At 75.5% G+C, this 19425-nt stretch overlaps 3 protein-coding genes across 4 annotated transcripts; all 3 read left to right on the plus strand.

The window, feature by feature from the left end:
- The first annotated feature begins 1240 nt into the window (after positions 1-1240).
- On the plus strand, positions 1241-4790 carry SERTAD1 (SERTA domain containing 1). 2 transcript variants are annotated; one of them, XM_064503019.1, is made up of 2 exons: positions 1241-1470; positions 3199-4790. In XM_064503019.1, exon 2 carries the CDS (start codon positions 3203-3205, stop codon positions 3932-3934), a length of 732 nt encoding a protein of 243 aa, XP_064359089.1. In that variant the 5' UTR covers positions 1241-1470; positions 3199-3202; the 3' UTR covers positions 3935-4790. The 2 variants fall into 2 exon arrangements, with proteins under 2 accessions (XP_064359089.1, XP_064359090.1); XM_064503020.1 differs by lacking the exon at positions 1241-1470 and adding an exon at positions 2558-2668.
- Positions 4791-8868: 4078 nt separating this feature from the next.
- On the plus strand, positions 8869-16141 carry PRX (periaxin). The gene is made up of 7 exons (XM_064503003.1): positions 8869-9690; positions 10000-10054; positions 10641-10717; positions 10808-10920; positions 10996-11155; positions 11387-11580; positions 12046-16141. Exons 4-7 carry the CDS (start codon positions 10900-10902, stop codon positions 15511-15513), a joined length of 3843 nt encoding a protein of 1280 aa, XP_064359073.1. The 5' UTR covers positions 8869-9690; positions 10000-10054; positions 10641-10717; positions 10808-10899; the 3' UTR covers positions 15514-16141.
- Positions 16142-16721: 580 nt separating this feature from the next.
- Positions 16722-18947, plus strand: HIPK4 (homeodomain interacting protein kinase 4). The gene is made up of 2 exons (XM_064502963.1): positions 16722-18272; positions 18780-18947. The coding sequence occupies exons 1-2, from the start codon at positions 16722-16724 to the stop codon at positions 18945-18947; spliced, it is 1719 nt and encodes a 572-aa protein (XP_064359033.1).
- The last annotated feature ends 478 nt before the right edge of the window (positions 18948-19425 follow it).

Consider the following 19425-nt stretch of genomic DNA (forward strand, 5'->3'; position numbering starts at 1 on the left):
GACGCGGCGCCGCGGGAGCGGGTCGGGGCCGCAGCCGTGCCCGGGGCTGGAGGCGGCCCCGCTGCCCCCCCGTAGCCCCCGGCGTTCTCCCTCGTTGCCCCCCGGAGCGGGCGTCCCCGCGGAGCCCCTCGGCCCCGGCGTGTGCCGGGCACCGCGGGCGCGCGCTCCCGCCCGTGAGTCACCGACACGGCGCCGGCCCGGCAGAACGGGTCCGGCCTGTCGGAGCGGTGCGGGAAGATGCCCCGGTGCCGGGGCCAGGGCCGGGGCTGGGGCCGTCCCTCCTCTCCAGCCTCCCGCGGCCGGGCGAGCGGCACCGTGTCCGCCGGCCCCGCGTCGCTGCGTTTCGCACCGCGGCGCTGGGACCCGCCTGCCGCCGACCCTTGGACGCGCCGGGGCGGTTTGCAGCCGCGGCCGCCGGGGCAGAGAGAACCCGGCGCGGCGCCGGGGGGATGAAAGGCGGCAGGCGCACGCGGGAGCCTGGGAGCGGTGCGGGCGTGCACCCGCGGCCGGGCACGCGTCCCGCGGAGGTCACGTCCTTCACCGCCCTGCGCCCGGCCCCGCTCCGGGCCGCCGGCCGGGCTGCGTCCGTGCGCCAGGTGCCGGCACCGGGGCTCCCCGGAAACCAGCTGGGTGCAGGGTGCGAGGCGCGGAGCCGAGCGGGGCCCCGGCGGGCGCAGCGGGAGCGGGGCCCGGGACCCCGCCGGTCAGGGCTCCGACTCGCGGTTTCGCTTCTGAGGGGAAGCGACGCTGTTTCGTTTTCCTCCAAGTCATCTGGGATCTCGGCTTTCCCCCGGCTCCCGCAGGCTGCGGCACTGCCCGCACGGCTGCGCTGCCTCCCGAGGGGCCGGGGACGGGGCGCGGGCCGGGAGGGCTCCCGCGGGGCAGGAAAGGGGCGCGGGGCCGGGTGGGCTCCTGCCGTCCACGAAGAGGCTACGTGGATGCACCGGGGCCACGGGATAGGCCAGGTGCAGCTGCCTCCTGCTGCTGCTTCGCGGCGGGAACGGCCGGCTGCAGGGGCCGGTGCCCGGGCCGGGGGCGGCGGGGCTGAGAGCGGGCCCGGCCCCCGCCCGCCCCGGCCGAGCACCCGCAAACTCATCGCACGCGGGCGCCCGCGCCGCCGCCGCCCCCGGGCCGAGTCGCTCACGTCCGCCCTCCGTATGCAGATGAGGCCCTCGCGCCGCAGCCAATCAGGCGCGAGCCCGGCCGGACCTCCCCCGCCCCGACCGCTTCCGCCCCGCTCTTCTCGTATTCAGATGAGCCTCCCTTCCTCCCCCGCTGATTGGCAGCGCGGCCGCCGGCCCCGCCCCGGCAGCCCTCGGGGCGGGGCCTGCTCCGGGCGGGCAGATGTAGCAATTCTCGGGTGGCCGAGTCGGCTGGCGGAGACGGCGAGGGGAGGGGGCGGGGGATGCCGGCTCCTGATTGGCTGCGCGCCGCGTTCCAGACCCCGCTGATTGGCCCCTGAGGAGCCGGGTATGTAAATGAGGGTCCCCGGGGGTCCCCGCGCGCCGGGCCCGGGGCGCGCGTCGCCCGGGGGGGCCCGGCGGGCGGCGGAGGGTCCGGCCATGGGCGCCCGGCCGCGGTGACTCACCGGGGAAGGGGCGGAGGCTCCGGGCCGCCGCCGCTGCGTGACTCACCCGCCCCCACGGCTGCCTCTGCCCGCGGGACGGGGGGGCACCGGGGGCCGCGCGCCCCGCTGCGGCGGGGCCGGGCTTCCCCGCGCCGTGGGGCGGGAGCGGCGGGGGGCGCCCGGGCTGGCGGGGGGCGCGGGGCGCTGTGCACGCGGGGCGCCCGCCGTTTGCAAGGGGAGGGTCCCCGGTCGGCAGGAGGGGTCCCGCGGTTGCCGGGGGAATCCCCGGTTGCGAACGGGGGGGGGCTTTCCCTGGCGCGTGCGAGGGTCCCCGGTTTGCCCGGGGGGGTCCCGGGCTGCCCGAGAGGGGATCCCCGGTGTGCAGGGGGGTGTCTCCGGTTTGCCCCAGGGGTCCCGGGCTGCAGGGGGGAATCCCCGGGTTGCAGGGCAGGGGTTCCCCCGTTTGCTTGGGGGTTGCTCCCGGTTGGCTGTCGGGATCCCTGGTCTGCACCGGGGGGGGGGGGGAGTCCCCAGGTTGCAGGGCAGGGGTCCCCGGTTGCTCCCGCGCTCCCCAGTCTGCATGGAGGTTGTCCCCAGTTTGCCCTAGGGGTGCCCAGTTCTGGTGAGGGGGAACCCCCAGGCTGCACGCAGGGGGTCCCCGGTCTGCACGGGGGGGGGTTCCCCAGTTTGCAGGACCGTCCCTGTTTCCCGGGGCATTCCCAGTTTGCGGGGGGGGCGCGAGGCAGGGGGTGCCCAGCCGGCCCCAGGGCGAGGGCAGCGGGTGCCGCGCTCCCCCCAGGCACTTGGTGGGGGGGGCAGGAGTGCAGGCACCGTCCTGCGGACGCCCCCCCTGCGCCGGGGGAGCTTTCGGGGGGTGGCAGCGCCCCGGGGGGCTGCAGCAGGGCCCTTGGGGGCTCTCTGGCCGGGGGCAGCCTGGGGGGCGTCCCCATCCCGAAGGGGCGCGGGGCCGGCGGCAGGATGCCTGCGGAGCCGATGCCGCGGTGACGGTCACCCCCGGGGCCGCGGCAGGACCCCGGGGCCGTGGGAGCGCAGCCGCGTCCCCTCGCCGGCCGGCGGCTCCCTCCCGTCCCTGGGCAGCAGGTTCGCGTTTTCCGGGGGGTCCTGGGGCAGGAGGGTGCGGGGGGGGGACGGGGCAGGGGAGGCTGGGGCGTCCCCGTCCAGGGGTCCCCGGGCCTCCACAGAGAGGGGGCACCCCGAGCCCTCCCCGCAGTGGGCCCAGGCGTCCTGGCCCTTTGGGGCTGGCACCCCGGCTTTGCAGAGCCCCAAACGGGGCTCGTTTGGGCCGGGGTGCAGGGGACGTGGGGGGCCCTCCCGGGCCGGGCTCCCGGGGGTGCACGGGGACGGAGCCGGGCCAGGACGCCTGGGCCCGCTCCCCGCTGCAGGCAGCGCTGCCGAAACGGCTCGTAGTGACTAACGCGCTCGGAGGGGGTGGTGTCACCAAGACAACTGCCTTGACGTGCCGCGCAAAGTGCCGTTCCCGCAGCCCCCCCGCCGCAAACACCTCGTCCCGCCGGGGGCCGCCACCCCGGCGATGCCGCCCCGCTGCGGACCCCCCCCGGGGCCCCGGCGTCCGGGCCGGCCACGCTCACCCCCGCCCCTCGCTCCCGCAGACCCATGCTGGCCAAGGGCGTGAAGCGGAAGCACGGCGAGATGGAGGCCGGCGAGGCGGCGGCGGCGCCCGCCGCGGGGGGGTCCCCGGCCCCCGCCGCCCCCTCCGACTCCCTCTTCAACATCTCCATGCTGAAGCTGCACCAGAGCCTGCGGCACGTGGAGCCCAACCTGCGCTACCTCGTGCTGGTGGCCAACACCCTGCGGCGCATCCAGGACCAGATGCCGGCGGAGGCCGAGGCGCCGCCGCCGCCCCCCGGCCGCCCCCCCGCCGCCCCCGAGCCCCCGGCCGGCCCCGGCGCCGCCGGCTGCCCGGACCGCAGGGGCCGCCCGGCGCCCGAGGACGAGCTGCTGCTCTCCAGCTGGGACGCTTCCCTCTGCGCCTCCCTCCCGGGCGCCCCGGAGGGCGCCGAGCCGCCGGGCCCCGCGCGGCCCCAGGACGCGGCGCCGCCGGACGGGGAGCCGGGGGGGCGGCCGGACGCCCCGCGGCCCCCGCACCCCTTCTTCGGCTCCCTGGAGCTGCTGGGCTCCACCGGCTCGCTGCTGGAGGACAGCCTGGAGGACATCTTCGAGGACATCGACACCTCCATGTACGACTGCGACGTCTGGTCCCCCACCAGCCTGGCCGGCTTCAAGGCCTTCTCGGGGGCGGACGAGGAGGGCGAGGACGGGGGCCGGCTGGACATGAACGACTTGGACTACCTGATGGACGTGCTGGTGGGCACCCACGCGCTCTGAGGGCCCCGCTGCCCCCGGCGCCGAGCCGGGCCGCCTTTTAACTTATTCTGGACTCGGCCGGGGACCGCGCGGCGCGGGGGCCGCCGGCCCGGCCAGCGCGCGCCGGGACGATGCACCGTGCGGAGCCGGGCTCGGGTCCTGCCTCCTCCCCCCGGGGGGCCGGGACCCCCGGCTGCAGCCCCGGGATGCTGGGGAGGGGCTGGGGGCTGCTGCACGCGGTGCTGGGCTCCGTGCAGTGCCGGGCTGATCCATGTGGTGCCGGGCTGCTCCGTGCAGTGCTGGGCTGCTGCACGCGGTGCTGGGCTCCATGCAGTGCCAGGCGGCTCCGTGCAGTGCCGGCTGTGCCGTGCAGTGCTGGGCTGCTGCACGCGGTGCTGGGCTGCTCCGTGCGGTGCTGGGCTGCTGCACGTGGTGCTGGGCTGCTCCGTGCAGTGCCAGGCGGCTCCGTGCAGTGCCGGCTGTGCCGTGCAGTGCCAGGCTGCTGCACGTGGTGCTGGGCTCCGTGCAGTGCCGGGCTGCTCCATGCAGTGCCGGGCTGCTGCACGCGGTGCTGGGCTCCGTGCAGTGCCGGGCTGCTCCGTGCAGTGCCGGGCTGCTCCGCGCGGTGCCGGGCTCCTCGTGGGCGCGGGGCTGCAGGAGCTGCCGGTGACACCAGAACCGGGGACGGTTAAAGCAGGCGGGCTCGGGGGGCACCGTTGCCCCTGCCCGGGGCAGTGAGTTCAGGACCTGCAGCTGCCTCGGGGACCCCACAGGGACTCGGTGGGGCTCGGTGCTGGGACGGCATCTCCAGAGCTCCGGGCGTGCTGCTGCGACTGTGCACTGCTTGGAAACGAGGATAATATATACCTGAACCGCGCCGGGCTGCTCCTGTGTCTGTGCGCCGCCGCGGCGTCCCCGCGTCCTGGTCCGCAGCTGCGTCCGGATGCGGGATGCGGGGACATGCGCGGGATGCGGGGACATGCCATCGCACAGCCCGATCCCAGACCCGCAGCGCCGTCCGATCCCTGCGTGGGGGATGCTGCCCCCGGACGCCTGGGCCCCCTGCCCGCGGGGGACGCCACGGCGGGGGACGCGGCTCCGGGGCGCCGCGGGCTCGGCCCCGGCTCGGCGACAGCGGGACGGGAAGTGATTCAGGCCGGCGGCAGCCCGCGGAGCCGAGCCCGGCTTCCTGGCGCTGAGTCAGCCGCCCCGCCGCCGCTCTGCCCGGCCGCCCCACGGCCGCCCCACAGCTGCCCCACGGCCCCTGGGGAGGCTGCGCCATGGGGAGCCGGCCATGGGGCAGAGTCCGGCCCCGGCTCGGCAGCCTGCCAGCACCGGGCTCTGCACCGGCGGCTTTCGCACCGCTCCAGCCGAGCGTGGGAACGGGAAGGGGAAGGCGGAAACCGGCCCCGGAGGCCGCGGCGTCGCCCGGGCCGGGCTGGTTCGCGGGGGGCGGCGAGGGGCGGCCGTGGGCCCCGGGCCCGGTGCCGGCAGCCGCGGCGCGGCCGGGGAGGAAGTGACACAGCCCCGAGGAATGATGGCGCCGCGGCCGCACGGCGCCCGCCCGTGCCCGGAGCCGCCGGAGAGGCTCCCGCGCTGCCGCTCGGGCTCCCCACGGCCTGCGGGACCCCCTGTGCCCAGCCCTGCTTGGGGGGCAGGACCCCCGGGTGTCCACCCCTGCGTGGGGTCATGCAGGACCCCTGGGCACAGCCCCATTTGGGGGTGCAGGACCCCAATGTCTCAGCCCCATTTGGGGCCATGCAGGACCCCCATGTGCTCAGCCCCATTGCGGGGTGCAGGACCCCCATGTGCTCAGCCCCATTTGGGGCCATGCAGGACCCCTGGGTGCCCAGCCCCATTTGGTGGTGCAGGACCCCCATGTCTCAGCCCCATTTGGGGGTGCAGGACCCCCGGGCACAGCCCCATTGGGGGGTGCAGGACCCCCAGGTGCCCAGCAGACCCCATCGGGGCTCCCCAGCGGGGATGGGGACGTGTCCCCGCTGGCCACCCCCGGGGCCTCCCAGGGCTCAGCTGCTGACGGGGATGCAATTAGCAGAGGAGGTGATTAGCAGCAGGTGCAGTGGGGTGGGAGGGGCGGGGGGGGAAGAGGCTGTGGGTGGGTGCTGGGGTCTCGGTGTGGGGTTGGCGGGTGCATTGAGGGCCGGGTGGGAGCTGCTCCGGGCAGGTCGGTGCGCGGCTCAGCCGGGGGCACGGGGGGGTCCCGCGTGCGGCGGAGGCCCGGTGCCAGCTCCCCGCCGGTGCGCGCTCCCGCGGGCTGGGCGCCGGGCCGGCTGCGCCCGCGCCCGCTCCCAAATTCCCTGGCCAGCCCACGCGCCGCCGCGGCGCCCGGGATGAATCGCCGCTTTCTCTGGGGCTCAAGGGCCCTGTGTCCGCGGGGCCGAGCACGAGCCCTCGCGCCCAGACGCCTGCCTCCCAGACGTGTTTTTGTGCTCGCCTTGCGCCTTTCCCCGGTTCCCCCCGTTCGCGGGAATGGCAGAGTAATCACATTTCCAGGCTGCCGGGGACCCAGGCGTCCCGGCCCAAGAGCCCGAGCGGGTGCAACGGGCCCAGGCGTCCGGGCTCCCGCGCTCCCCTCCTTCCCCGGCTGCGCTGGCCCCTGCGTTTCGCGCCGGGCTGGCTGGTCCCGGGGGTCCCGCGAGGGTCCCGGGGCTGCTCCAAGCTCCACAGGGCTCCTGGCACGCCTCGCTCCGGGAGGGGCCCGCGCCCGGCTGTCTCCCGGGCAGGATGTCCTGTGTTTACAGCGCTGCGGCCGCGGCCCTTCCCAGGGCTCGACCTCTCCCTCCGGACCCGGCACCGGGCTACCTGGGCCGGGCCGGGCTTCCCGCGGCCGCGGCACTGAATTAGCTGCTCCGCTCCCGCCTCGCCGGGGCGTCCGGCAGCATCCGGCAGCGTCCGGGCCCGGAGCAGGCAGGAGCGCGAGGCACGCGCGGTCGCTGCAGGGAGGCTCCGGTCTGCAGCCCCGCGGGAAACGTCTGGGGGACAATTCCTGCACCGCTGCAAGGGGCTGGGGCAGCCGGGCTCGGGCTGGGGATGCGACCGAGCCCCGTGCGTGGGGGCACAAATGAGTCCCGTGCACGGGGGTGTGGATGGGCCCCACAGAGAGGGGACACGAGCGAGCCCCGTGCATGCAGACCAAAGCAAGCCCAGTGCCCGGGGCTGCAGTTGAGCCTGGTGCAGGGGGCTGCTGCCTCGCACGGCTGCTGTGCAAGAGCAAAACCCATGCGGCACCACCAGGGCCGTGGCACAGCTCCGCTCTGTGCAGCGCCGTGCGCGCGGGGCCAGGCTCAGCGCTGGAGCGGGCGAGGTGAGGTGACCAGGGCCGCCGGGGCGGTCGGTGGCGGAGCAGGGAGCTCCGCTCCAGTTCCCCCCACCGCAGCCCAGTCCAGCCCAGCTCCCCCTGCCTCACGCGAGTCCTCTGCAGCCCTGTGGGTGCTGGGACGAGGAGGCGGCTCCTGCACCCCACATGTCCCCCGCCGCAGCGCTGGGGGCTCAGTGCCAAGGCTTCGGCACGCAACGATGTGCAGGGATGTTTCCCGACCCCAGCTCGCCATGCACCCCTGCCCGGGACTGCTTCTGATCCCAGCTCGCCGTGCACCCCTGCCCACTCGCCGTGCGCCCTGCCGGGGCTGCTCCCGATCCCGGCTCGCCGGGCACGAGCTGGAGCGCGGCTGGGCCGGGAGACGCCTGCTTTGCAGGCCCGGGGGGGCCGTCTCCAGCCCCGGCTGTTGGCGCTCGGCGGTTTCTCCCTGGCAGCGAGCCGGTGCCGCGGCCCGGCCTCCTCCTGCCCGCCCAGTTCCCGCGTGGCGAGCGGCTCTTGACGGGGCGCCAGGCCGGCCGGCGTGCTGCCAGGCCCGGCCGCGACACCCTCCCGCACGCGGGTCCCGCGCGCGCCCAGCCGGCGCCGTGGCCAATGGCCGGGGAGCGCCTGCCCCCCGCGGCGCGGGGCTAGCGGCCCCCTGCCCGCTCCCCGGCCCCTTTTCCCCCCCAGCCCTCCCCGCCGGGCCGCTGGACTGGGCTGGGGCACGGCGCAGAGCGGAGCGCGGCTCGCACGGAGGTAAGGACCTGGCACGGGGGGGTCCCCGCACGCCGGCCTCCTCCCGCAGCGCGATGGGTTCGGGGCCAGACCCTCGCGAGGACGCGGCGCTGGGGGCAGATGTGCACCCGTGCACTCGGCTGCATTGCAAAGTGCGAAGGCAGGTGCCAGCGGTGCTGGGCTGCACCACGCACCACGCACCACGCATGCAGCAGGGTTGCAGGCTGCAAAGGCCGGTGCTGGGTTGCACCATGCACCCGGCGGGATGGCAAAGTGCGAAGGCAGATGCCCGCACCCGGGGTGGCGGCAGGCCTGGGGCGAGGGTCCGCCGGCCCTGCCCCGGTCCCCGTCTGCTCTGCTGCGTCCAGCCCCTCGCCGAGCAGGACTCTGCTCCGCCGCGTCCTGTGCCTGGCGCTCGGCCCCGTGCCGGGCAGGTTTGGTGCTTCTGCTGCCTCCGCTGCCAGAAATCAAAATCTTGTGCCAGCTCCATAAATAACCTGGGAGCTGGCTTGGGCATAGCTTGGACCAGCGATTTCCAGGGAAATGGAGCCCGGGCTGGGACCCCACGGGGCTGGCACCTCCGCTCGGGTGGGAATGCCCCGGGGTCCGCCAGCGCCGCATCCGTGGCAGAGCTGGGAGCGCTGGGACGATGGGGACAGAGGGGTCCCAGCCGGCTCCATCCCAACCCCCTGCAGCTTGTGGCCCCCTGAGCAGGTGCCCAGGCGCGGCAGGAATCCCCTCGTCCCTCCGTCAGGCCGCAGCAGCCGGCCTCTCCTGTCCTCCGCCCTGGCCCATCACCGTGGCCTCAGGCCGCCTGGCAAAACCGCCCTTGTCCCTGAGTGCCTGGCTGCGGCCTCCCTCCAGGCAGGCTGCAGGCAGCTTTGGGCCATTCCCAGGAAAATTCCGGGTGACGTTTTAATTTTCACTGAAATAGCCAGGCTTTTTGCAAATAATAATAAAAAAAACAGTTGCAGCTTGGGATGAAGTTTTTCCAGTGCGCTGGGAGGAAAAGGATTGATTGGAGGCAAATGGGGAGATTTCCAAGAAAATCGGGACATTCTGTTCTCGTTCCCTCCCGGGGGCCCTGCGGCGACGTGCATCCCCCCGGCGCTGCCGCCGCGGGGTCCAGGGCCGCTCCGTGCGCGCCGGAGAGGGGCTACGACCCCCCGGCCCCGCGCCACCCCCGTCCGGCGGGTTTTGTGCTGAGACTCCGAAATGCTCCGCATTCCCCGGCCCCGGCCCGGCGGGGGGGGCGCGGGGAGCCGGACAAGGTGCTCCTTGTGCCGCCGGCGCGTGGGAGGCGCCGCCGGAGCCGGGCGGGCTCGGAGCGGACCCGGACCCCGTGCCGGGCTGGGGGCGGCCGGCGGGTCCGACCCACGCGGTGGCCGTGGGCCGCGGCTCGGCGCTGGGGAATGGCAGCAATGCCGGCGCGGGGCGTTTCCCCCCCCCCCGGCTCGGGAATGCCAGATATGAGCCGCTGACCTTTACGGCACCGGCCCCGCTCGCCCGGCGTGGGAAGGAAATGCCACCCTGCCCCGGGAGCGAAAGGGCTGGGAGAGCCCGGACGCCTGGGTCCCTCCTAGCAGGGGAGGTTCGAGCGCAGGGGCCAGGACGCCTGGGCCCCCCCCTTGGAGGCGAGGCGGGGAGGGGGAAGCCTCTGCTCTGGGAAAAACACTTCCCCTCCAGCGCTCCGGAGCTGTTCCCGGCAGGAAGGAGCTCGGAGGTTATTTTGGGCCTCGTCGGTTCCTGCCGGAGGGGTTTTGGGGACGTGGGGGCCGAGCTCGGAGGAGGGAAGCGCCCCCCGTCCCGGCCGCGGGAAGGGCTGGGACGGGGTCTCGGGGGGCTTTGCCACCCGCGCAGCCCCCCGACGTCCGCGGCAGCCGTGCCCGGAGCACCCGGCGCTGCGGGTCGGCTCGGGACGCCGGCACGGCAATGAGCCCTCGGCGCCCGGCCGTGCCGCCGCGTCCCGCTGCCGGGGCTGCCCGGGCCGCGCCGGGGGCTCACGTGCTCCCCCCGCTCTCCCCCTGTGCAGCCGCGGGGCAGGGACGCAGCGGAGCCATGGTCTGCTCGCAGGAGGCCGGCGCCCGGTGAGTCCAGGCTGCCCGGCCCGGGGAGCGGTGCAGGGCCAGGGAGGATGGAGGGAGCCGGGGAGGATGGAGGGAGCCGGGTACTGGGGAGGATGGAGGGAGCTGGGTACCGGGGAGGATGGAGGGAGCTGGGGAGGATGGAGGGAGCTGGGGAGGATGGAGGGAGCCGGGTACCGGGGAGGATGGAGGGTGCCAGGGAGGATGGGGGGTCTGTCCCAGGGAGGATGGAGGGAGCCGGGAGGATGGAGGGTGCCGGGTACTGGGGAGGATGGAGGGTGCCGGGGAGGACGGGGTCTGCCCCAGGGAGGATTGAGGGTGCTGGGGAGGACGGGGTCTGCCCCAGGGAGGACGGGGTCTGCCCCAGGGAGGATGCCAGGCACCAGGGAGGACAGGGGTCTGCCCCGGGGAGGATGGGGGTCTGCCTGGGGAGGATGCCCTGCCCCGGGAAGGACGGGGGTCTGCCTGGGGAGGATGCCCTGCGCTCGGGAGGTTTCCGCCCCAGGCAGGCCAGGGTCCGTCCCACCCAGCTGCGCTCTGGGGGTCTCGGGGCACCGCTGACCCCAGCCTCGCGCCCCATCCTCCGCAGGAGACGCAGCTGAAGGTGCCGTCGCGGTCGGCGTCAGCCCGCGGCCGCCTGAGGAAGCCAGCGACGGGGGCAGAGCTGTGAGCCGGGGCCGGGGCGAGGGGGGACGCGGGCCGGTCCCCATCGCCAGGCATGTCTGTCACCTGCCCCGTCGCCTTCTCCCACCGCAGGTGCCGGCGGGGACGCTCCATGCGGAGCTGAAGCGGCCGCAGCCGAGGGAAGGCGCCAGGCGGCCGAGCCGGGACCCGCGACCGGGGGCAGGATGGAGCCCGGCGGGGCCAAGGTGAGGGCTGCGCCGCAGCGTGCTCGGCGCGGGGTTGGGGCCGGGGCCGGTCCCACGGCACGCTCTGCCCCGCAGGAGCACGTCGCCGCACCGGAGCTGGTGGAGATCGTGGTGGAGACGGCGGCCGAGGCCGGGGTGACGGGCATCAGCCTGGCCGGCGGCGGGAAGGAGGGCATCTACGTCTCCGACGTGCAGCGCGACTCCAGCGCCGCCAAGGCCCTGCGCCTCCGCGAAGGTGGGCGCGGGGACGGCGCGGGGGGCGCGGGCGGGAGGCCAGGGGCCCCGACGGCAGCACCAAAAGTCTTTGCAGGCTTCCAAAGTCTGTGCAAGCTCTGCAGGGCCCCAAGGTCTTTGCAAGCTCCTGCTGGCCACTGCCTCCACCAGTGCCTCCCAGTGCACGGGGACCCCAGTCCCGGAGGCTCCCGGCGCCCTCCCGGCACCTCCCCTCACCGCCGCGTCCCCGCAGGCGACCAGCTGCTCAGTGCCAGGGTCTTCTTCGAGAACGTGCGCTACGAGGACGCGGTGCGGCTGCTGCAGTGCGCCGAGGCCTGCAAGGTCTCCTTCTGCCTCAAGCGCACCGTGCCCAGCACCGACGCCGCCGTCCCCCCCGGGGCAGCCAGCTCCGAGGCGAAGGGGCCCAAGGCGAAGGTGGCCCGGCTGGTAGGTGCCGACCCGCTCAGCCCTCGGGGAGGGGGGGCCCTCGGTCTCTGCTGGGTTCATTTCCACCTGAGCTGCTTTCTCGGTGATTCGCCGCAAAGATGCAGCTGGTGCCGTCCCCAGCGGGTCCCGTCCCTGCCCCAGCGGTGCCGGGCGGGGAAGTGGGGGGCTCGCGGGTCCGTCCCGGGCAGGGGCTGAGGGTTGGGGCACTGCCAGGGATGCGGGTGCCGTGAGTGGTGCCGTGGCACCGGGTGGCCTCAGGCTGCCCACGGCCCGCCGGTGCCCGGAGGCTGCACGTGGGGTGGAGGCTGCACGTGGGGTGGAGGCTGCACGTGGGGTGGAGGTGGCACAAGGGGAGGAGGTGCCACAAGGGGAGGAGGTGCCACAAGGGGAGGAGGTGGCACGTGGAGAGGAGGTGGTACAAAGGGAGGAGGTTGCACGGCACATGCATTTCTCCTTCCCACCCAGAACATCAAGAGCCTGACGCCCTTGAAGAAGAAGGCGGCGGCGAAAGCCCCGGCAGCGGCGGCGGCAGTGCCGGGGGTGAAGCCGGACGCGGGGCCCGTGGACGTGGAGTTCTCCCTGCCCAAGCTCTCCAGGCTGGTGAGGGGCTGGAGCACGGCAGCGGCGGCAGCGGGTGCAGCCGCCCCGGCCCCCCCAGGGCCCCCGGAGGCGGTGGCTGCGGCGGTGGCTGAGGCCAAGCGGACGCGGCTGGCCTTCTCCCGGCTGACGGTGAGGGAGGCGGTGGCCGGGAAAGCGGCAGTGCTGGAGGTGGAGGAGCCCCGGGCGAAGCTGGAGGTGGCCCTGCCCCGGGGCGGCATGGAGCCCGCGGCTCCCAAATCGCCCCCGGCTTTGGGCAAGGAGGAGCCCGGCGCCGAGGCGGAGGCCAAGTTCAGGGCTCCCCGCGTGGAGCTGGACGTGCCGCTGCCCAGCCTCGGGGCGCCGGCGGCCCTCCCGGCCGTGGACGTGGCAGTGCCCAAGGTGGACGTGGGGCTGAGCCTGCCCGGCGCGGCACCCCCGGCTGTGCCGGCACCGCCGGAGCCAGGGCTGCGGGCTCCGGCGCTGGAGATCGCGGTGCAGCCGCTGGCCCTGGAGCTGCAGCTCCCCGCGGCGCGGCGCGAGCCGGAGCCGGCGCCGGAGCCGGCCGCCCGGGAGGCTCCCGGCATCACCGCCAAGGTGCCCAAAATCGCCCTGCCCAAGCTGGGGGGCAAAGCCGGGCAGGGGGAGGCGGCCGGCGCCCTCCCGGCGCCCGAGGCGGACACGGCGGCCGGGGAGAGCCCCAAGGCCAGAGGGCCCAGGGTGAAGCTGCCGAGCCTGGGCATCTCCCTGCCGGCGGCACCGGCGCCCGCGGCACGGGCCAAGCTCCCGGCCGTGAAGGTGCCCTCCATCGACATCGCGGTGCCCAGCGCCGCCGTGGAGCTGGCGCCCGCCGAGCCGCTGCCGCCGCCGCCGCCAGCCCCAGAGCCGGGCAAGTTCGCCGTTCCCAAGCTGGACCTCAGCGTGCCGGGGGCGAAGGCGCTGGAGCTGCCCAGGGGCGCCGTGCCGAAGCCGGAGCTGGGCATCGCCGTGGAGCAGCCGCGGCTGGAGGTGAAGCTGCCGGCGGCCAGGGCGGACGGCGGGGGCCCGGAGCCAGAGCCGGCCCCGGCCAGGCTGAGCTTCCCGGTGGTGCCGGTGCCGGCGCTGGACATCGCGGTGCCCGCGGTGGCCGTGGGCCTGGAGCTGCCAGCGGCGCGGGCCGTGGCGGCACAGGAGCCGGCCCCGCCGGCGGCGGCTGAGGGTCCAGCGGGTGCCGAGGGGCCGGGCCTGGGCGCCGTGGTGGCCAGGATCCCCAAGGTGGACATCGCCGTGGGGCGGGCGAAGCCGGAGGCAGCGGCGGCGGAGCCGGACGCGGCGGCCGCGGTGGAGAGGGGCCTGCGGAGACTCAGCCTGGAGCTGGAGGTGCCGGCGGCGGCGGCGCGCGACGCCAAGGCCAAGCCGCCCAAGTTCGCCCTGCCGCGGTTCGGCGCGGCGGGGCCGAAGGCGAGGAGGAGCGCGGAGGGGGAGCCGGCGGCGCCGAGCCCCGAGGGCGGCGCTGGGGCGGCGAAGCTGCGGGTGCCCAAGCTCTCGCTGCCGCGGCTCGGCGGCAAGGACAAGGAGGGCGAGGCCGCGGCGGAGGCCGGCGGCGCCGAGGCCCCGGCCAGGAAGGCCAAATTCAAGATGCCGACGTTCGGGGTGGCCCGGCGGGAAGCGGAGGAGCCCGGCCCGGTGCCGCCGGAGGGGACGGAAGGCACTGCCGGCTGCCTCCCGGCTCCGGAGGGGGGAATTCGGCTGCCGCAGGTGGAGCTGCCGGGGCTGGGGGCCGGGGGCCGGGCGGCGGTGGGGCCGGGGGGTGACGGCGGGGACGCCCGGGTCCCCCGGGTGCCCTCCCTCGGCGTGGCGGTCCCGGCGGTGGAGCTGGACATCGGCCTGCCACGGGCCGGCGCGGCCGAGGACGCCGGCGCCGCCGCCGAGAGCCGCCGGAAAATGCCGCGGGTGGAGCTGAGCCTGGAGGGGCGGCGGGAGCGGAGGGGCTCGGCGGAGCCGGCCGGTGCCCCCGGCAGCCCCCGGCTGCGGCTGCCCTGGCTGGACATCGCCCTGCCCCGGACGCGGCTCTCCGACACGGAGCTGCTGCCGGCGGCGGCGCCCGGCGGCGCCTCCCGGACGCCCTGGCTGGGGCTGCCCGGCTTCCCCAAGGGGAAGGCGCCGGCGCCGGAGCCGGGGTGGGGGGACGCGGCCGGGCGGCGCGGCGGGATGAAGCTGCCGCGCTTCGGCGGGTCGAGCCCCGACGTCCGCGGCGCCGCGGTCCCGGACGCCGCCGGCACCGGCAGCAGGGCACCGTCGCTGCCCGCCGGCTTCGCCGCGGCGCCGGAGCCGCCCGGCCCCGAGGGCCGGTTCTGGCTGAAGGTGCCGGCGCTGGGGCTGGGCAAGGCCGGGGCCGGGGCGGAGGCCGAGACGCGGCCGCTGTGCCCGCCGGCGCCCAGCCGCCCGCCCCGCGTCGCCATCCCCGACGTGGGCTTCTCGGCCGAGGGGCGGCCGGGCCGCGGTGAGGAGCCGGGGCGGGAGGCGGGAGGCTTCGAGGCCGGGCTGAAGATGCCGAAAATCAGGCTGCCGGCGGGGGCCGAGGCGGAGGGGCGGCGGCCGGCGCTGAAGGTGCCCGAGCTGGAGCTGGCGGCCCCCGGGGAGGGCTCCGGCGGCGGCGGGGGGCCGCCCGGGGCCGAGGCCGAGGCCGGGAAGCGGGGCCGGGTGAAGCTGCCGCGCTTCGGCATCGCCCTGCCGCGCGGCGCCCCGGAGGGCGGCGAGGAGGCGAGGGCGAGGATGGCCGGCGTGAGGAAGGCCGTGCTGGAGCTGGTGCGGCCCAAGGGCAGGGGGGCCGAGGGCACCGCGGGGCTGCTCGAGGGCGACGGCGCCGACAGCAAGGGGGGGGCGGCCGAGCCCGGCGCGGGGGCCGAGGTCGACGGGGAGCCGGGGGCGGCGGGGGCGGGCGTGCGGCGGCGGCGGCTGCCCCAGGTGGGCTTCTCGGCGGGCGCCGAGCCCCCCGGGGCGCAGCCCGGCACGGCGGCGCGGGCCGCGGCGCGTCTGCCCCGCCTGGAGCTGGCGGCGCCGGCCCGGCCCGCGGCGCCCGACCCCGAGCTCAGCCGGCGCCTGGTGAAGCCGGAGGAGCCGGAGCCGGAGCCGCCGCGCGCCGGCACCCTGGCCGCCCTCCGCAGCCTCCGGGCGCCGCGGCTCGCCCTGGGCGGTGGGCGGCGGCGGGACGGGGCGGCCGTGGTGGCCTCCGCCGCCCGCACCGAGCTGGCCGGGCTGGAGGGGGCCGGCGCCGCCGAGCCCCCCCCGGCCCCCGCCGGGTTCCGGCTGCCCAAGCTGGCGCTGAGCCCCCCGGCCCGCGCCGCCCCGGCGGACGCCGCCGCCGCCGCCACGTAGAGGGGTGCAGAGACCGCCGCGCTCGGTGCACGCGCCGATACCGGCCTCGGGCTGCCCCGGGCCCGCTTTCCGGCGAGGATAATGTGAATAGAGCATCGAGCTACGCTTACCATGACGGTTTTTACCACTCGTCGTCTGCACCCGCTGCTCGCCGCCGGCTCTGCCGCACGGCGGGTCGGTGCGCGGTGCAAGGGTCGCCTCCGGTTTCCTGCCGCTGCTTTAACCCCTCCGAGTTTCTAGTTCTGTTGTTCTGCAGCCAGCTGTCCATTTTATTTCCCCCCCTTGTTTTCTAAACGCCGGGAGCTGGCAACTAACAGTCCTCGCCGCGCTCCCCCGGCCCCCGTGCCATCGCTCCCGCCGCGATTTTGGAGGAAAACCCTGTCCCAGGTGTGGGGTTTCCTGCACACCCGGAGCTCGTGCTCCCGTTAACCCCACGGACGCGGCTCCTAACAGCTCGCCTTAACTCTCCACGCCGGGGAAGATGCTCAGAGCCGGTTGCTCCCCCCTTTTATTTTCCAGATAAAAGCCATTAATCTGGGTGTCCCCCGCGGCTCGGATGCTGCCTGCGCCTTCGTCCCCAGCCCCTGCCCCGTTCTTGGTCCCGCTGGAATAAACATTAACCTGAGAACAGCCCCGGCCCCGCGTGGTCTGTGGGCTGGGAGCGGGTGGCCGCGGCGGGACGGGGTCCCCGGGGCTTTCTGTGCCCAGCGCTTCATCCCGGTGCGGGGTGAGATTTTGTTCTCCTCCTGCGGGAGCGGGAATGCCGGGCTCTCGCGAGTCCCTCCGGAGCATGAGCTGGGAAAGCTGCTGGCAGGAGCAGGACAAGCGCTGGAGCCGGGCGAGGGGTCGACAGCGGCCCTCGGTCCCGGCCTTCGCCAGCCTCGGCACTGCACGAGGCCCGGAGATGGGGACGTGTGGCGGTGGCCGCACGATCCCGGCTCCCGGCTGCGCCGCACTTGCCCTCGCTCCTCTTCCAGCAGACGCATTTTAATCGGGCGATTTGCACCCGCCTGGAGCGAGCCGGCTGCCCGGGCGCCATGGCCGCGTCCCTGGCGATGCCGGAACCAGCCGCTGTTGGGTCGCCGGCCGGTTCCGGGGTGGCGGCAGTCCCGGTCCCACCGCGCGGGGAGGCAGCAGCCCTTCGCCGGGAGCCAGGGCCGCCTCCGATTTCTGCGCGGGCGGGAGGGAGGGAGCCGCTACCGCCGGCCATGGTCACGCTGGAGTCGGGCACCGACTGCTACGACGTGGTCGACACGCTGGGGAAAGGCACCTTCGGGGAGGTGGCCAAGAGCTGGCGGAGGAGCACGGGGGAGATGGTGGCCATCAAGATCCTGAAGAACGACGGGCACCAGAGCCGGATCATCAAGAACGAGCTGAAGCTGCTGCAGGCGATGGGGGCGGTGGACGCGGAGGAGTCGCACATCGTCCGCTTCCTCGAGTCCTTCCACGACGGCGCCAAGTGCTACCTGGTCTTCGAGCTCCTGGAGCAAAACCTCTTCGACTTCCAGAAGGAGAACAACTTCTCCCCGCTGCCCGTCAGGCACATCCGCACCATCACGGCGCAGGTGCTCAAGGCGCTGGCCAAGCTCAAGGAGCTCTCCATCATCCACGCCGACCTGAAGCCGGAGAACATCATGCTGGTGGACCACGCGCGGTACCCGTTCCGGGTGAAGGTCATCGACTTCGGCTCGGCCAGCATCTTCAGCGAGGTGCGCTACATCAAGGACCCCTACATCCAGTCCCGCTTCTACCGGGCGCCCGAGATCCTGCTGGGGCTGCCCTTCTGCGAGAAGGTGGACGTCTGGTCGCTGGGCTGCGTCATGGCCGAGCTGCACCTGGGCTGGCCGCTCTACCCCGGCGGCAGCGAGTACGACCAGGTGCGCTACATCTGCGAGACGCAGGGGCTGCCGCGGGGCGGGCTGCTGCACGCCGCCCGCAAGGCGCACCGCTTCTTCCGCCGGGCGCCGCGCCCCGACGCCGCCAGCCCCTGGCAGCTGAAGCCCCTGGCCGAGCACCTGGCCGAGACCCGGGAGAAGCCCGTGGAGCGGCGCAAGTACGTCCTCGCCTCGCTGGACCAGATGGAGACGGTGAGCGGCCCCCGGATGATCTGCCCCGACGGCGAGGCCATGGCCGAGCGCTGCGACCTCCGCGGCATGGTGGAGCTCGTCAAGCGCATGCTGACCTGGGACTCGCACGAGCGCATCGCGCCCGGCGCCGCCCTGAAGCACCCCTTCGTCTCCCTGCAGCAGCTCAAGGCGAGCTTCGAGCCCACCCGCTACTACCGGCTCTGCCAGCAGGGCTTGCAAGCGGCCTGCAAGGACGCCGGCGCGGCCGAGGCTTTCCCCGCCGGGGAGGAAGGCGCCGTCCTCCCGCCGCCGCAGGAGGAGCCGGCGCGGCCCGGCACGGCCGGCCGCTGCAGCGTGCAGCGAGCCATCGCCCAGATGGACGACCTCAGCCTGGCCGAGGCGGCGCCGGGCGACGAGAACCGGTGCGGCGCCGGCCAGCCCGCGCCGCCGGCCCCGGCCCCCATCCCCACCCGCTACGGCGGCTGGCACAGGGCCGCCCGGCACCGCCGGCACCCGCGGCGCCCCAAGCCCGACCCCGTCCTGGGCAACCTCATCGTGCTGGGGCCGCGGTCCCCCGGCGGCGGTGGCGGCCGGGAGCGCCAGGGGCAGCGGGGCCTTGCCGGTGGCACGGTGTTCGGCGGCACCGAGGAGCAGAGCCCGCCCGGGAGACCTCCGCCCTCGCCCCACGCCAAGGTACTGGGTGCCCCACGGGGAGGCAGCTTGCACTGACCCCGGGTGCTCCGGGTCCCCTGGGTGCTCCGGGTCCCCCACGTGCTCCAGGTCCCTGGGTGGTCCAAGTCCCCTGGGTGCTGGGGGTCACCCCAGGTGCTCTGCATCCCTGGGTGCTCGGGGTCACTGGTGCTTCGGGTCCTCAGGTGCTCCTGGTCCCTCCCCCAGGTGCTCTGCGTCCCCCAGTGCTCTGCATCCCTGGGTGCTCTGGGTCCCTGGGTGCTCTTGCCCCGGGTGCTCTCAGTCCCTGGGTGCCCAGGTGCTCTGGCTCGCTGGTGCTCAGGGTCACTGACGCTCCCGGTCCGCGGGTGCTCCAGGTCCCCACCAAGACCCAGAGCACGGGCCGTGGCAGCCTCCCCGACGGGCTCCCTGCGGGTCCCCGTTCAGCCGCTTCCCTGGGCCCCCGGGGCCGTGGGGCGTCCCTGAGCCCCAGCTGCGCCGCTCACCGCTCCCTGCTTTTCTCGCCCGCAGAGAGCCCTGGCCGAGTGGTGCGTGCCCGAGCCCCAGCGGCCCGTCGCCGGCGCGTGGCTGGGCCCCGAGGACTGGCTGCGGGAGCGGGGCTCGGAGCGTCCCGCCGGGCTCCACCACGCGCAGGGCCGGCACCTGCGCTACCTGCAGCACGTGGCCGGCCACCGCTGAGCCGCCGCGGGGGCCCCTCCAGCAAGCGCCCGGGAGCCGAGCGATTGGAGCCTGCACCGGCCTCCCTGCTTGAAAGACCTTCCTCTTCCTCACCCGCGCGCACCCCCCGCTGCTCCCTGGCCCCCGAGCTGGGCTCCGGGGTCACCCAGGCGGGCAAACCCGCTCGCGCTGGCGGGGGAGAGCGCGGCGGCGGGCGCACGGACGAGGTGTGCCGGCTGCTCCGGGCGCTGGCCTTTTCCAGTGCCGCCAATAAACGGTTTGCCGATGGCCCAGCATGTCGTGTGCCTCCTCGCCGGGTGGGAGCCGGGACCGTGGGGCGTCCCGCAGCGCCTGGAGGCAGCACTGCGCCCCGCGGGAGGGCTGGGCAGGGTGGGGGGCCCGTGGTCCGTTCCCGGCGCCGGAGAGCAGCTCGGGACGCGTTTAGTCCGGGACCAGGCGCTCTCCGGCGGGACGAGCCCGTGGCACGTGGTCGGTGCGT

This window comes from Dromaius novaehollandiae, chromosome 34, assembly GCF_036370855.1.
Source record: "Dromaius novaehollandiae isolate bDroNov1 chromosome 34, bDroNov1.hap1, whole genome shotgun sequence".
NCBI lineage: Eukaryota > Metazoa > Chordata > Aves > Casuariiformes > Dromaiidae > Dromaius > Dromaius novaehollandiae.